Genomic DNA, 17,385 nt, shown 5'->3' on the forward strand with positions numbered 1-17,385 from the left:
GATCGGGCTAGATCTTGATATAGCCTAATAATAATTTAATTTGTATAAATTTTATATACTTTTTCCAACTCAGTAAAATGCGCGCCAATTATTTGTCGGTCTTTTGTTGAAACAGTAAATCCACATACTTAATTCGGAAGCGATCATCTAGAATGATTTTTACAATATCGAAAGGTGTGCAAATTAGAAATATGCACATTACTTCCTCATCATTACAGATCGCTACCATTGCTCTTATTTTATTTCGCTCACAAAGCTCCTCTTATGAGAAAGCTTGTATTTTATTTGATGCATAATTATTAGTATTTATTATTTTGGCTTCCTCATAGAGAAAGCTTTATGAGCGAAATAAAATAGAAGCAATGGTAGCAATCCGTAATGATGAGGAAGCAATGTGCAAGTTTCTAATTTGCATCTTCCGCAAATTTTGAGATATTGGACTTAATTTTTTTTTTAATGTAGAGTATCATTAAAGGAAGGTTTATTGAATTTGGCGATTATTGGTAAAGGGGTTTATTTTTTATAAAATTTTGAGTTTTTTAAAAAATGTCTGTGGCAGCTCTAACTTCCGCAAATTTTGAGATATCAGGTTATTTCTAATTCTATTATATTTTTCAGTCTTTTCTACCCTTATTTCATATATAATTCTTTAAGATTTGGTTAATTAGACCCAGCTTTATATGCGAGCACAGGTCCATATGCGAAGTCCATATATGGACCATATAGCCTGAACTCCCAAAGTCAACATTGATTTGACATTGCGTCAATTGTAAAACCGCATTTATGCTCTACTAAAAGCTGACCCTTTTTTAATTCATAAAAAATTTAAAGTAAAAGAAGTGTTCAAATTAGAAACTTAATAAGTAAACAGCCAGCGAGGGAAGTGACGATTTCAAAAGACCCAAATAAATCATTGTCATTGTAAATCATCAGTGTTTTTAGTGCAATACTTTACATATGGACATAGATAATATATGTTTAATATCGATCGCGTAATCCTTTTTTAATATTAAAAGCATATACTATTAACATAAGATGATTCATCAGTCAAAATATATGTTTTATAAAATGTTTTGCAGATATTTATTGTATATATTATAATGTTTAAACAAATATATGTATAACATAATATTTTTATATAATATAATGTTTTATTCATATATTTTTATATAAATGCTTGAATTTGCTATAATACATATGGCTTTAAAATTAATATCACATTATATTTTAATTAATTGTGAGATATTAAAGTGAGACAAAAAGAGAGAAATCGCCAAATATATTTTTTTTACTCCAACGTAAATCATAAACGTAATTTAATGATATAAAAATAAGAAAGATTCCAAAAATGAGCAATTGATGACAAATATATTAAGTAAAAAATTAATTTTTAGAAGAAAGCCGGTATTTTTCTATCATTGTTAAAACTTTTATTAATATCATAATTTTCTAAAATTTGATAGTCTAATGACTAATCTATCCATATTTCTAAAAAAATATTTTTAAACAATTTTCTAAAATTTGTTTAATATTTTAAAATTTTTATAGTTATATGTATTTTTAAAGATAGGACTGTACGATCTGGTAGTTAGGCAAATTTAAATTACCTATTTATATTTCGAATAAATCATGCTTCTCTTTTCGACCTTTGTGAGCATTATTTCAAACGCGTATTGAGGTAATTTCTGTACCACATTTAGTAACAGACATCCTACAGTACAAGACGAATATAATGGAATCTCGAACACTAGTGACACTCAAAGAGATACGCGATTATTTCCGAAAATTTAAAGATAAAGGGCAACTGTTCGCAGAGTGCACAATTTGTGGAGAAATTATTTTATTTCTGTAATCTGTAGGAATATTTTTCGGGTCTAATGAAATAATTTCTCCACAAATTGGGCACTCTGCGAACAGTTGCCCTTTATCTTTAAATTTTCGGAAATAATCGCATATCTCTTTGAGTGTCACTAGTGTTCGGGATTCCATTATATTCGTCTTGTACTGCAGAACGTCTTTCAACGTTGTCCGATGCTCAGTTTTCGCTTCTAGGCTTTTTAGTAATTTTTTCGGTTTTTTTCAACGAGATAGGGAACTAGCCTATCGTCGCAACGCCTAACCTGGAGGACCATTCTGGACCAACTGCTTAACCCTCCGAGAACACAAGGGGTCAATTTGACCCTTACCTCGAGTTTTATCGTAAATATCTTGAAAGCATTTTGAAAATTGGCGGACCTGAGGCTTTCTAGCTATACGTTAGGATGCTCCCATTGTACAGCGCAATACGCAGTAGGCGTTGGACATTATATAAAGTCGGTGTAGGGTCATTCTGACCCTGGAGATGTACTAAGCGTCGGTTTGCAATAGTGAGCACGATGGCGTATAGTTTGCGGCCACGTGTTTAGAATGTTATAGTAAGTGCCGAGCCAGAATATTTCGATGGCAACAGTTCTTCTGAGGAGGAGGATAATGTGTCAGTACAGTCAAACTAAGATGCAATGTCCGAGTTGCTTGGGTCCGATGTGCGATGAACATCGTGTTTATTATGTAATAACTGCGCCGGAAGTGAATAAATAATGAAATAATAAAGTATTAATTTTATATAATAAGAAATAAATTTTTCTAAAATTTTTTCACAAAATTTTTCGATTTTTTTACCTTAAAAACCACCTTTGTCACTTAGCAAAATAAATACCTTTTCTTAAAGGTACACTAAAGTACAATTTTTTTTCTTGATTTTACTACATTTCAAGAATATACATGTAAATTTTTAGCCAAAAATATTAAAAATTAAAAAAAAATACAATTTTTTTCGTAAATTACGTTTTTTTTCAAAAAAATAATTTTTTGTTGAATTTTTAAATATGTAAATAATTCCAACGGCAACTTTTTATTTATGTCAATTGATTTAACAATGTTCCAAGTACATCGGGAATTTTTTCAAGCTGATCGCACTCGTTAATTTAAAATGGTAGACGATCAAAGTGTGTGTAGGGTCAGATTGACCCAGAGTGTTCTCCGTGAATGAAAAAATAGGTGTGTTCTCGGAGGGTTAACGTCTCTTCCGAAAGACGGAGTCCAGTTTTTCTTCGCACGGGAACTGTCTTCTCGTGTGCGAGAGGGTGCAGCTTTTTTTTCGGAAATTAATTCCATGCTACATGGCTCTAGTGGACTCGAACCCGGTTCCACAGATTATGAATCTGGCGCTCTACCACTAGACCACAATGCTCCCATTTCGTTTATTAAAATAAATGTAATAATAAAACAATTGACTCTCTACATCTGAATCAGTCACTAAAGTATGCCAGTCCAGTGACTTTTCACTGATTCAAATTTAGAGAGGACGCTAAAAAAGCATTCAGCCAAATAGATTTTCATCAGGGCTTTCATGTAAATTACAGTCATTTGCAATTCCGATCGTAAATGTACTTACCCAATCCTAATAATAATAATAATTTTTCAATTATTTTGCATATAATTTATAAAAGTTTGAATCGTTCATATTAGCGTTTTTTTATGCATTATACACATACACAGTTTCGTGACTTATAGATTAGATATTTACTCAGGCGACATTAGTAATGCAGAAATTCGAATCAGATATAATTTTGAATACCTACAAGAATGATAAATCATACATTTTATATATCTAATTCGAATTTTTGCACTACTAATGTCGACCGAGTAAATATCTAAGCTATTTAAAACATAGCTTTATATAAAATCTATATACAGAAACTCAAACCTATACTACTTACTTATTATATATAGATAATTCGTAAATACTAAAAATTACTGTTAGGAAATAATAAACGGTTCTATGTAATATTTAAATATATATATGTTGTTAGTTCTAAAAATGGCAGTATAGTGATATATGTTACAACAGTGACATTTTAAATAATTAGTCTCTTTTTTTTTATTTTCAATCACACAACATTTCATTGCAGACCAAGCATTTCTAGTTCAATGGATTATGATATGGATCACTTTGTAGAACATCAAAGTCGAAAATCACCTGTGCCTGCTCTATCACCTGAAGAAAGCTTCCTCATAGAGGAAGCTTTGTGATGGTAAAAAAAATTTTTTTCGAGATTTTGATGGAAATAGGTTTAGAATGTTCTAAAATGTCGAAAAATCGTATTAATAAAAAATGTCCGGAAGTATGTATGTATGTGTGTGTGTGTGTGTGTGTATGTACGAATTTTTTGTACACGCATCTACTTCTACAATTTTTTAGATACCGGGTTGAATATTTTCACACAAATAGAGTATCATAGAAAGTATGTTCTCCTCAAATTTTATTAAAATCGGTTGATCGGTATAGATTTTATTGGAATTTTTTTTTTTAGAAAAGTGTGTTTTATCCTATAGCTTTCTCAATATTTGAGATAGCGATCTATATCTAATTTTATTAAATTTTTCAGTTTTTTCTACCCCTATTTCATATATAATTAATTAAGATTTGGTTAATTAGTTCTGGACTTACAGACGTTTGAAATTTCGGAGATTTTGATCGCGTATAAATGTAAGTCTAATCAACCGAATTTAAAAGAATTATATATGAATTGGGGGTAGAAAAGACTGAAAAATATAATAAAATTAGAAATAGATCGATATCTCCAAATTTGCGGAAGTTAAAGGTTCCTCTATGAGGAAGCCAAGTGCAAATTTCTAATTTGCACAATTTTTTTATAATTTTCCTTATCTGTATTTTTTCTATTTTAATCACGCCACATTTTAATGCAGACCAAGTACTTCAAGTTCAACGGATTATATTATGAATCCTTCTGCAGAACGCCAAAGTCAAGGTTCACCTAATTTGCCCGTTCAATAATTTGCACAAACTACAGTAGAAACAGGCTCACTTGATGAGTAATTATTCGCTTTGCTTATTTTATGCACTATATATTGTAAACCCACAACTGTCATTTTTAGCACTTTATAACTTTTATCCTACGTGAGAGCGACAATTTTAACTTTCAGATTCGGATTTAACACGCCAAAATACACAATATTGTTAAGTTTCAGCTAAATCGGTGAGGAGGTTACTATTCTTCAGATTTACCCCTTCGTATAATCCGTGATGTACGTCTTGTACGACCGTGATGTACGTGATGTACGACCACTGATTGTGAAATAAAGACATAGATTGTAGGAAGGTTCAAGTTCGAACCTTAGTTAGGGTGATATTTTTCGCAATAAATTCTTTACAGTGACTTAAAAATAATACATATTAGCATTTAAAGTAAAATCGATTAAATCGATTTAAGTACGTGGATTTACTGTTCCAATAAAATACTATGTTTTAAGACCGACAAATAATTGACGCGTAGTTTACTAATTGTGGAAAAAGTATACAAAATTTACACAGAATTATTATTATTAGGCTACCGCAAAAATTTAATCCGAAAATGACATCTTCTCTAATTAATTAAGATTTATCGATTCAGTTTTATTTATAATTGTTTAATTATTTTAATAATAACGTAGCAAAAAGTACCATTCTGTTTTCAGTTTTTAGTTAAAATTGCACAAAATTTTATTTTTATGTCTAATCAAATATTAAATAAAATTTGTCTGAGTATATGAAGATTGTTCAGCTTTTTACGCGAAACAGTTAGGTCGCATAAAAGAATCAAATTTAAAAAAATTAATACTTCCTTCTAAAAAAATTATTTGTTAAGAAAAAGATAAAGGAGAGATAATTAAAATAACGATTGTAATACAAACAAACATGTTATTTAACTTGTTGCAATTAAGTAAAACATTTAAAGAAACATACCGATCTGTCAGCGGAGTTATTACAAGTCTCCCAGTGTTACCCAGGTATTCGTATCCATATACAAAATGAGTGTTTGTTTGTCGGACAACACAATCGTCGATGTCCGTATCCCAATAAAATCTTAGCTGCGACAGCCACTCGAAATCAGACACGTCTTTACAATCTGAAAAATTTGAAAAGTTAGCTTCCGTTTTTTCATAATTTCATTTATTTTTCATTTGAATTAATGTGATAAAGAAAGTATATAAGAATAAAGTAGTACAGGAAATGTTACGTAATTCGAAACTCGAAATACTGTTTTACAATATTACAATTATGTGTTACAGAAGGTAGGTATAACAATCTAATTTTTTCTATTTTAAATTTATTTTACGAGATGGAGTAGAAAGATATATGCATTAATTCTGAATGCCGTAATTTTTTAAAAGGAAATTTGAACGTCAATTTAAATCGTAAATCGATTGTTCCTATCATAATGAAATTCCCAAAAATAATGAACACGTAAAAAATTAAAAAATTATTATGTGTTATAAGAAGAGAAACAAGAAAAGCAAGAAATTCTCAAAGCATATTTCTGCAGATTTTATATTCTTCGAAAAAATAAATCCTCGCTGTCGCATATGTATATTTTTCGCAGCATCCTTTTTCGAGATACTATCGATATACAAATTTACGAGAGGGAATGCGCCGGCGTTTCCTCACTATGGCGCATCATATCGCCAACGATATAATGCCAGGACGTGATGCGGTTGCGTCGCATGGTCGTATAAAGTCCGTAATTTGTTGGTTACATCCGTGTATACATTAAATACACGTTAGCAAAACAAACGCGTAGCGAACAAATATTGAATGAAAATAAAAAGAATTAATCGTTGAGATAGTGCATATACGAATCGAGTACGACTCACTCAGTTTGTACATCTTTTCGATGACATCTCTTGCGTGTATCTCAATAACGACGATCGCCTTGAGCTTTAGTCGATCCAGCTTATTCAGATCGCCTCGTATAGCTCCTGAGTATTTGTCTAACGCCTGATTCTGCTTCTTCCTCAGCTTTCGTAACGGCTTCTTTGAGTCTGCCATCCTTAAGTGGGTAAGTCAAACAAAACTAATTAGTCTGTAAAATACATAGACTAACATACGAGTTCGCAGATGCGCTACCTCTTATATAATTTATCAATTTATCTTTATAAAAATTTCTAGAAGACCTTGAGAAAGACTATCTTTATCCGTACAATATTTTCAAAGATATTGCTAAAGTAATGCGAGAGTATTGTCGCCCTGTTTTTACAAAATTATTAACATAAGGTTCCTCATGTTCTCGTAAAGTTTACGTGTCAACTTTACGAGAACATGAGATAAGAGTAAGACGACGACGCAGCATTGCGATGTACTTTTAGCAATATTGTTTCTCGCGCCGTCCGACGCATCCAGCTTGCCCCTATTTTTCCGACCACCGCACCGCCACCGCGCGCTCTTTAGCGTCCTTTTTCCGAGGCGCCCGTGCAAAGGAAAGGTACGTTGGGCCTCGCGTAACACGAACGTTACGCGGAGAGACCCGGGGCGAGAGGGATTTTATTCGGTGGGTAGGGATACGGTCGTAGGTATGGGTTAAATTATTCGCGGTACGGCTAGTATATGCAAATGAGGGAGAGGAAGTGCGCTGCCCGAGGTGCCGTCGCCGGATCGCACGACGAGACGTAGAATATGCAAAATTTCTCTTATTAGAGTTGCCGTGTCTCCTGTCTCTCTCTCTCTCTCTCTCTCTCTCTCTCTCTCTCTCTCTCTCTCTCTCTCTCGGCCGTCCTTTCACCTCTGTGTGGGTTAGCCCTTTCTCACCCTTACATGTCACCATCTCGCCGTCCCGTTCTCTCTAAACTCGTCTCGGTGTTCATCAGAGCCAACCCTCACATTTATCCTGTTTCCACCCTTTCCGAGCCGCCGCGCCGCACCGCGCCGCGCCGTGCCGCGTTGCGCCTTCGGCCGGCTCGGTTCAGCTTCAAGCTCGAGTCAGCTCCAACGGGTCCGCCTGTCCGCCTCACGTTCCATAACTAACGCAGCTAAATTTCTCATAGGCAACCCTGGGGTACTCACTTGCAGTGCAGCAGGGTGCGCGTGCAGTCGCTCGTCCATTGGATTTGAGTGGACGTAATGCTCGGCTGGCCCGGCCATTCTTTCACCCACCTGTCGCGTTTCGCAAGCATTTTTCGCAGCGCTGTCCGACACTGCCTCAACACTTCACGCAGAGTCACTCTCATCGCGGCCTCTGCAATTGCCACCCCGCGTTTTTATTCACGCACGCTTCCCGCTGCGAATTCCCACCCCGTCACCTTCTACCTCCGCCTCCCCGTTCTCTCCCGCTCTCCCTCGCGCTATTTCGTTCGCGTATTTTTATCTCTCGCAAACAGAAATCGAAGTTGCACGCTGCCGCGGCCCGGATAATTTACGGGCGAGTCGAGGGCCACGTCGGGATTGAGCATAAATTATGGCCAATTTTCCCGCGTTGGCTTTTATTTACGCAACACCCGAATGTAAACCGTTGTAAACGCCCCTCGGTATCCGCGCGCTGAGCATACCGCAGGATATTGTAAATATTTGATGAGTCCGCGTTCACACGTCGCTGATCTTTCTTCTAGTTTTCCACGACGTGCATACAAAAGAAGTTTGTCGCTTCCATATTTCAAGTGGTAGAAACGCCATTTTCGATTTTGTAAAAAGTAATTTATGACCTTATAAATTTACGCGTGTATATTTCTTCAATACGCGCCCGCGTTCGCGCGAGTAGATTTCGATGAGATAACGGGAAATAGGATTTATGGAGATAATACACCTACACTTGCAGAATGGTAACTACTATGCATCACGAAAGATAATCGGATTTTAAGATTATGACAATGATTGCCGGTCGCTTTCGATATTCTGCATTTTGTTTTATACGGGGTGAGATATTTAATGACGTATCGGTTTGTTATTTATTTTCTAAGGATGCTGTTAAAGAAACAAACTCACCGAGATCGCACAGCCAATACTCAACTTGACCGTCCAAGAGAACCGGCTCGATAAACTCGACGTACTCTTCATCATTCGAGTGCATGCCGTCAGCTACATATTTGCCAGTCAGTGACTGAGGACGGAAGAGTTGCGATATCAAGGATCTCGGGACTATGCGTTTGTGCAGCAAAAAAAAAGAGAAAAACAAGAGTAAGAGGATGGTGAATACCTTGGCGAGCTTCAAGGACTTGATGTTCGCGAAAAGCTTCCTGATGTGAGACTGCATGAGGTCCGGTCGTTTAGAATGGGCCAGAATCTCCAACATATCGTCGTTCGAGACGAAGTAAAGTCTTGGAAATACGCGACGCTTAGTTTCCAGGTACTGCTCGAGCGCCAGTTGCAACGCCTCCAACTTGTCGTTGAGTTTGTTCAGGACTTCCAGCAAGCCAGCTAACAGGATCGCCGCGTGATGGGGAGCGGAGAAAAAATGCAAATGCTTTCAATAGAATAGATTTACATTATTTTACAGTAGGTATGCGTACGCGCGCGTCGGCTCGCCGCCGCTCGATCTTTTATCCTCTTTTACCGTAGTTTCTCTCTCCCTCTCTCTCGTGGGTTTTTTTAACGCTGGAAACGGACAGACGGTTTGTACGTATCCATTTACATTAATACCCAGGCTCGGTTCTAGCTTAATTTTAACTCTAGTTCAATACTCAGAATGATCGTGCACGGTAAATATAAAATGCCTGATTAAATAATCCTTTCTTTATAAATTATACTTCCACAAATGTACTTAGCGTAAACGCTTTTTTGTAAAAATATTGCGTTAAAATTTCAAATAGTTGGAGAACGTTTACAATGCTAAAACAAGAAATTCTCATTTTTTGATTTACCAAATGCAAGCTTTTATTAACTTCCTAAATATTTGTTAAATTAACTATGCTATGCATAATTTAATTGATTTTTAAAGGTATGCGTAAAATGTTACAAAATTATAATATGGAGAATAATGAGAAGTTTGGCGTTAATTCAAGCATGCATACGAATTGTAAAATATGCGACAAAGACTTTTACACTTTTAGTGTCAAGCTGATTTCGGCATTAAATTCAATAAATCTAATTATTTTAATATTTATTTAATATTTTAATAAATTTAATTATTTTAATATTTTGTTGTTTTTTTTTAATGTTTTAATAATACTTATATTATTACTTTAATGTCTTAAATATTTAGTAAAATTATTCTTAATTGGGTAAATAAGACCGTCAGTCTCAAATAGATAATGGGATTTTTGCGGAAATTTACACATTATTCAGCTATAGTGACATGGCACTCGAAGTTAATAATGTACATATACTTGGTATTATATTCTTTTGTAGATATCAGAATTGTGGAATACGGTTAAATAATGACTGTTTGAACTTTTTACTGAATATATATAATTAAATTGGACAAATATCCTTGTACGAGTATTTAATAAAAATTTAATAAAAATTTTTCTCTTTGAAGAATTACCGCGCTACGTATACTCATTAAAGTTTTACTTTTGCGTACGCGGAAAAATACGCAATCCGTACGAGTTCTTTTAAAAAATTTAGTTAAATAAATTTTACGATGTTATAATGAACAAATTATTCCTTGAAATCTCTTTAATGACACATACGTGGAATATGAGTGGCTGGCAACGCCAAACCATGAGAAGCCATCCTTGACGTAAGCTCAGCCAACTCGCTTGTCACTTTGTCATAATCGTCCGTCTCCTTTGGGAGTTGTTTCCTGATGTCCTCGGTGGTGAATATATTGTCGAGATACATGTATCCTCTCTGTACTACCAACACCATTTCCAAAACTTCGCCGATCGTCGACAGTGCCCGCTCCCAGTACTCGACTTCCCGGGCAAATGGTTCTACGAACCTGGGAAAATCCAATATACCCTACTTAATTTAGTGTCATTAGAGATGTAAACGCGATAACTGGTTTTAGCAAGTGTAATGCACCTCGTTGACTTCATGGACGAAAGTTGCACCTGATGATCCTCCAAAGTCTGAATTACGTCGTTTATAGCTTTCAATTTGTATATTCCTCTATCTTTGTACGGAATCATTGTAATCGGCATTACTTCCCAAATATCCTTAATACGTTGGAGTCCCTGAAATGTTTGTCACATTAAATCCGTATATGATTATTTTACAAAATACTGCTTTAATATATATTATAACGACTTTTATCATTAGCGACGACCTACAATTTCAATGGCGAGCTCCATCGTGGCCGCGTTTGAGATTTCGCTAATCTGCTCCGCAAAATTATGCATTTGCATTCTAATAATCGCTTCTAAGGTAAAGTCCTCCGATGTCTCGTCGAAGTCTCGAGCGATCGTATCTTTGACTCGTTTCCAATGTCTCGGTTTTATCGCCGGATTCTTCAGTACCGTTATTAGCGGTAAGGTATGTCGAAATTTATCGACCCTTGATCTAAATATAATGATCTAATATTATACTCTTCAGTATAATTTATGTAAAAGAAATAATTATATCTGTTATATATCTATGTATTTTTTTTTCAGATTTAAGAAATAAAAATATAAAAGATTCATCATAATTTAAAAACTGTGATCTAATTGTAGTGTAATAATATTATATGTTAATAATACATACCAATCTTACTTATGTTAATTGCAAAAATATTAAAAGCTTGTGTTAATAATTGAAATATAAATTTAAAAAAATAAATTTATTTAAAATTTACTGGGATAGTCTGTGGATCTTCCACGTAAAGAATACTTTTTCTCCTGTGTACACTGAACAGCGGATTCTTTTGTTTCCTTTTTATTTTTCTTTGTTTAGCTAAAATAAGTAAAATTTTTGCCGCTGGAAATTACGCAGCCATTTACACAAAACGTGCACTTTGTTAGTTCTAGAAAGTATTGTCGAAAGGAGTGGTACAAGTATGCTCACGGCAGTTCGCGTAACCCGTGCGCTTTAGCGGTGCAAAGGTTAATAAGCGCTGCTGTGTAACACGTGGGATTAAGCATATTCTGTCCTTTGCGTTATTTCTTGCGAGGTATACTGCATTGGTCTGGAATATGCGTCGCCGCTTATGAACGAAAAAAAAGAGGAGGCTAAAAGCGCGTAATTGTTTTTATTGACAATTGTTTATTCGAAGGTACATATATATGTACCTTCCAAATCGACGGCCTTTTTTTAGATTCCTCGCCCATATGCCACAAAAAAATAGCCGGCAAAAAGGTCTATACTCGCTACAATATTCAATATTCGATGTTGCGACCAATTATCAACAATTATTGTCGATTACGTTCCCGCGCACGATCTCTCTCTCTCTCTCTCTCTCTCTCTCTCTCTCATCTTGCTGTCATTTTGAAAAATGGCTATCCATCGTACGGGCGCGCCAGTTTATACGCGGCCGACCAGTTTCTAGTTTTCTAGTTTTCGCGAACCGATAAATTGACATCCGGCTAAAGGATGGCTCGCAAACACTACTTTGCGCTTCGTGAAAAATGCACGAGGACGGACACATATTTGCCGCGCGCGCGTTTGAAATTGGATTACAACTGGGTCGCACCTGGTATTCTCGACGATATCCCAATTCTTTTCTTTGAGCTCCTTGCTGAGTTTCGTGAGTTTCCGGAGGAGGAGATTAGCGGTTGTGTCCATCTCTTCCAATTCTATCGTCCAGAAATTTCCGGTTTTGTAGCGTTCCCAGGCGTCGTTCCATTCGTCCGTCAATTGCCACACCAATTCGATCACTGCTACGTCCTTTCGCGAGTAGAAAAGCGCCGAGAAGTCGAATAAGTACGAGAAAAAGTGCACGAAAATGGTATATACAAGCGACATTTACTTTATCGAGTTGCGCCAGTTCTCTCGAATCCGGGTAATTTATGCCAAAAATCGTCAGCTGTGATTTTAACAGACTTTCCCTGTCTCTCAAAGAATATATTTCCTTCTTAAACACGGCTAACCAATTTAAAGCGTCTGTAACAGCAACATAATAATACAATAACTGTACTATAGATAAAAAAAAGATAATATTCTTATAGATGAACAATACGCCTGGGTAAAACCAATTAATTTGTTCGCGATCGAGTTACTGCATTAGTTCATTTAACGCTTGTGCCCGACCATACGCGAATTACCATAACGGTTGCTCGTGTGTTTATAGAGGCAAAGTTCACGTGAAAAAAACCGATCTGAAATCGACAAACTCATTTCAAACAGTTGGACATGATGCAAAAAAAAATACTATGAATAAATAGCACGCTTGCAATCTGCAATAGCAAAGGCAATCGTTAAAATTTTTTTTTAATTTTTTGAAATTTGTAGATAATATTACAAATTATTACTTTAACGTGTATTTTTTTTTAACTTTTAACTCGTTATGACAAGTAAATTGTAAAATATTTTTATTAAAACATTTTTGTCCGGTATCCTATACATTTTATGTTTTAATCCCTTTTTCTTGTACTTTCTTCTTATTTAATTTAAAAATTGTAAATTTTTATCTAATGTTAAAATTTAAAATAGTGAATATTATTTTATGCAATTCATCGTCACGCAAATGCATTACAGATTGCAAAATACTGCTCAACGCAAGGTATACATTGCCTCGTCGAGGGAGAACGCCTAAAAAGATATGGTAGTTGATTTATGCAGCGACTCGACTTTATCTCACAACGAACGCGGATTTACACATCGGATGAGAGCGTGTAAACCAATTTACCTTTTGAATTCCAGTCGGATGTGAAAGGTCCGGTATCGTTAAATCTGCGCACCAGGGAGGATATATCTTCTTCGAACATCGTCGCATCAGCCAGCAATATTTCTCTAAATTCTTCCTACAATTATGTTGAGACAATATTAATAGTTAAAAGGGAAACCTGAGTTATTATATGAATATTTATACGTAGGAAATTCTCCGAGTCTCTCGGGTTCAATCTCTTTTTTCACAGATAGGTTTTAAATTCGTAACCTGAGGAAAACAGAACTCTGTTCCTGCTTGACGAGGGTTAGGCAGCAAGCTAATGACTCTCATAAAAAATAAAATACTACAACCTTTAAGAAAATGGAAAGATTTAGAGGAAGCTTATGCTCAGTAGTGGATGAAACCGGGTGTATATACATGTAAACAATTTGAGATTTCTAACATCTAAACATATATCACAATATATTAAACGTTGAATTATAACCCTTTTTTAAATAATAATAAGCAAAACGGCAAGAAATTTTTACATTCTCTTTTTTGCTTTCTGTTATTAACTAACTTTAATTTTATAAATATTTGAATGTTTTTATTGTATTATGTACAGCTAATTTTTAAAATTATATAGAATTTCTAGTAAAGTAACGTCGTTGTGAAGTCAAAAAATTGGGAAAGTATTAATTGACATCTCATTTTTCTTTTTAGTTAGCGTTGACGCCCACGCCGACGCGACTCAATTTTTTATTACAAAGTTTCTAGAAGTTTTCTTTTATAGGGAAGGAAATATCGTACCTTTTTTTCAAGCAAAGTAACTTTGCACGTGGCAAGTAACTCCAAGTAAGCTGTCCAAGAGCGGTCGATGTCCTTTAATTTTCTCTTGAAGTCATAAGTCAACGGCACTTCGTATTTTTCTGGAAATATAATAAATTAAGCGTTTGTCCATAATATACTATAAAAAATTATGCATAATTACGTAAATAATAGTAAAAAGATTAATGTTCCTTCAGAATTCACTCGTAATTAAATTGAAAGTTAAAATCCACGTTTTTAGCAAAGCAGCTAATACGTTTACAAAACTTGTAGATCCTGTTGCAGGTTCTTGGGCAATAATACATGGATCTTAAACTCCGCCGATTTTATGGCGCATCGACCACCTTATTTAGCACGGGGAAACATTTAGAGGTTTACCCAAAGTTTGGTACTGCTCCTGGATCTTGAGAAACTCTTCCTCCTCTTTCGGAATCTCGGCGGTGAGCCTCTCGAACAATTGCAGCGCGGATTGCATGCTGATGAGATCCGTCGGTTCCTTCGTTATTCTGCAAACGAATGAATTCACGTACGAGTCAGTTCGAAATTCAAAAAGGCCCCTGCGACAGAATTTATGGGAGTAACGCCTCGCGAGCAACGCCTCTCCAATGTTCCGCTCGGTTTGAGGAAATTTACATTAATAGTATCGATCGAGAGCTGAAAACGAATATAACTGAAGGATTCAATTATGCAATAGAGCAGAATAGATGATCACGCGGACACTCTAGAAAAGAATTTTCAGCATAGTAATGAGCAGAGAGAGAGAGAGAGAGAGAGAGAGAGAGAGAGAGAGAACTGCATCAGTTAATTTTTTTGAATTGAAGGAAGATACGGAACAAATTTGTGTGCGTATTTTTCTCTCTAAAAGTTTCATATGACGAGTATTTAAATATGAATTTCATTAATAATATAATTTACGTAACTCTCAAATAATTGTCTGTAAAAATGACTTTATGTGATTTAACATACTTTAAATCCCTTTTATCACATCGCAAAAAAAAACTATTACCTAAAAATATACGAATAAAAATCTCTGAGATATAAAATGTTTTTTTTCCTCAATCCTCTTTCTATATCGCATTTTTTTTCAATCCTGAACGCAATCTTCTTTTGCTTTGAATAACAATCCATGCGGGCAACTAACTTTGTGGAATTTTCAGTGATGTAATGATAAACGTGGTCGACCATTGCATCGGTCATGCGTAATAAAAGTGCGGTGAGCTTCTGCTGCCAGATTGAACAATGTTCGATGATAGTGGCTTTCAATCCATCAAAATTTATATCTAGGAAATGCACTGTCGCCATAGTTTCCTGTAGCTGAACGCTATTCATCACATCGAGGTATTTACTTATGTCCGCGTCAAAAGATGCCGCCGTTGGTTTCAACTTCTCGTATCTAATTTACAAAATAAAGCAATAACAGTTTTATGTGAAAACTTATATTGAGTAGATATTTCACAAATTAAAATCATGTTGTAAAGATAAATTGTTAATGCTCTGTTTGCTTGTTGTTCCTTAAAAGAGTACGAGAAATTAAATTACATTATCTTTAAATAAATTTTACAGCTGCAACCTGTAGCTGTTGTTTATATAAATCAAATAACATATTAAATACAGATAATATAGTTTCTGTAACTTCTTGAAGTGTTACAAGTGAAAGACCACTTTTTGTAATTTTTTTATTACAACCCTCTTTACGTTACCTTTGAATGTATAAGTCTTTGTTTACTTCCCACACATCTTTGAAAGGTTCCCAGGTCTTGATATAATTTTGCACTTGAACAAAGCAGTAATTTACTTCTGCAAAATTGATAAATTAATATTATTTTTATTCTACTAATATGGCATAAAGTTAAAAGTAATATTGAATCAAAATCGACAAGTTAATATCGAATTGGAATTGCATATTAATAGCGTGACAAGATATTTCCATTGAATCTTAGAAAATTAAATAAAAATGGTAATTTTATCCCAATTAAAACCGATTCCTGATCGAAAACGATTTTAGAAGATTAATTATATTGTGATAAATACACTTTAAGTGGAATTAAAAATAGAACCATTGAGGAAGACATATGAAAGCTTTATACGACCATTATTGATTTTCTGTTGAAGTTCAATTAATTCTTTGTCTTCCTTGTACAACTTCGAAAAGGGAAAACTCTTATCTGGAAGCATTTTAAACTTCTTAACTAGCCGCGAGATATCTTTCAAGGGCTCCAGCAAAATATCCAAAATGCTTCCTAACACTCTAGCTATCTCCAAGAGGTTCGGCATGAAGTTTATCTAGATAAATTAACAAACTATTTAGAGCTCATACTTATGTGTTCTTGTGTTTTTCTTTGTAATAAATCTCCACGAAAGAATTAGCTGAACCATTTTTGTCGTACCGTCAGATTAAAAAATGTAAAATTATTTTTTATTATTACTCTACACGCGCGGAAGAACTTTATAGTTAAACAATGTACGTAATACTGTTGCATGGCATGTTATACGTGTTATGCATAGTTATGAACATACTTTGTTATCGATAATATCCGCTTGCATTAATAGAAGAGGTGAAGGTCCTGTCGTGTCGGTACCGTGAAGAGTTTCAAACATGATGGTCAAAGAATTCTTTAAACACAATCTGATAGCTTCCTCAATTACCGTGTCGATTTTCATTAAATAATCTTTCCATTCTGCGCGGCTCTGTGAAAAAAAGGAACAATAAATGAATGCCAATCTATCAAGCGAATATATACTGTAGTAATTAGTGCTTTTGTGTACGAAGAATTTAGTTTACATAAAATAAATTAGAATGATTGAACACACGTGAGAATATTTGAGAGAAAATTTATTTATATTTTCTATTTACTTATATTTTCTCATTTCAAACATACTAAAATTGATTTAAAAAAAACATTTAATCTATGACGGATTGCTTTTTAAGCGTTAAAAGTTAAACTTGCACATAATCTTTCACACAGAGTTAGCAATTTCAATTTATATATATATTAAGCTTATTGAAAAAGTACAATGCTCAACATGTATTGATTATCTTTTATCGGTTTATCTTTGTTTCAGATAGTTTATATCTAATGAT

The 17,385-nt window shown here is 34.5% G+C and overlaps 1 protein-coding gene across 1 annotated transcript in view; it reads right to left on the reverse strand.

Moving 5' to 3' along the window:
- The window catches only part of Kl-2 (dynein heavy chain 2, axonemal kl-2), a 30,828-nt gene extending 21,392 nt beyond the window's left edge, over positions 1 to 9,436 (reverse strand). The window contains exons 1-6 of the mRNA XM_071797962.1: positions 9,416 to 9,436; positions 9,006 to 9,272; positions 8,795 to 8,909; positions 7,880 to 8,051; positions 6,694 to 6,869; positions 5,786 to 5,948 (exon numbers count right to left, since the gene is read on the reverse strand). Of these exons, the coding sequence (XP_071654063.1) occupies positions 5,786 to 5,948; positions 6,694 to 6,869; positions 7,880 to 8,051; positions 8,795 to 8,909; positions 9,006 to 9,272; positions 9,416 to 9,436 (914 nt within the window). The remainder of the gene's footprint in view (positions 1 to 5,785; positions 5,949 to 6,693; positions 6,870 to 7,879; positions 8,052 to 8,794; positions 8,910 to 9,005; positions 9,273 to 9,415) is intronic.
- Positions 9,437 to 17,385: the final 7,949 nt, after the last annotated feature.

Source organism: Temnothorax longispinosus, chromosome 2 (genome assembly GCF_030848805.1).
Source record: "Temnothorax longispinosus isolate EJ_2023e chromosome 2, Tlon_JGU_v1, whole genome shotgun sequence".
Taxonomy (NCBI): Eukaryota; Metazoa; Arthropoda; class Insecta; order Hymenoptera; family Formicidae; genus Temnothorax; species Temnothorax longispinosus.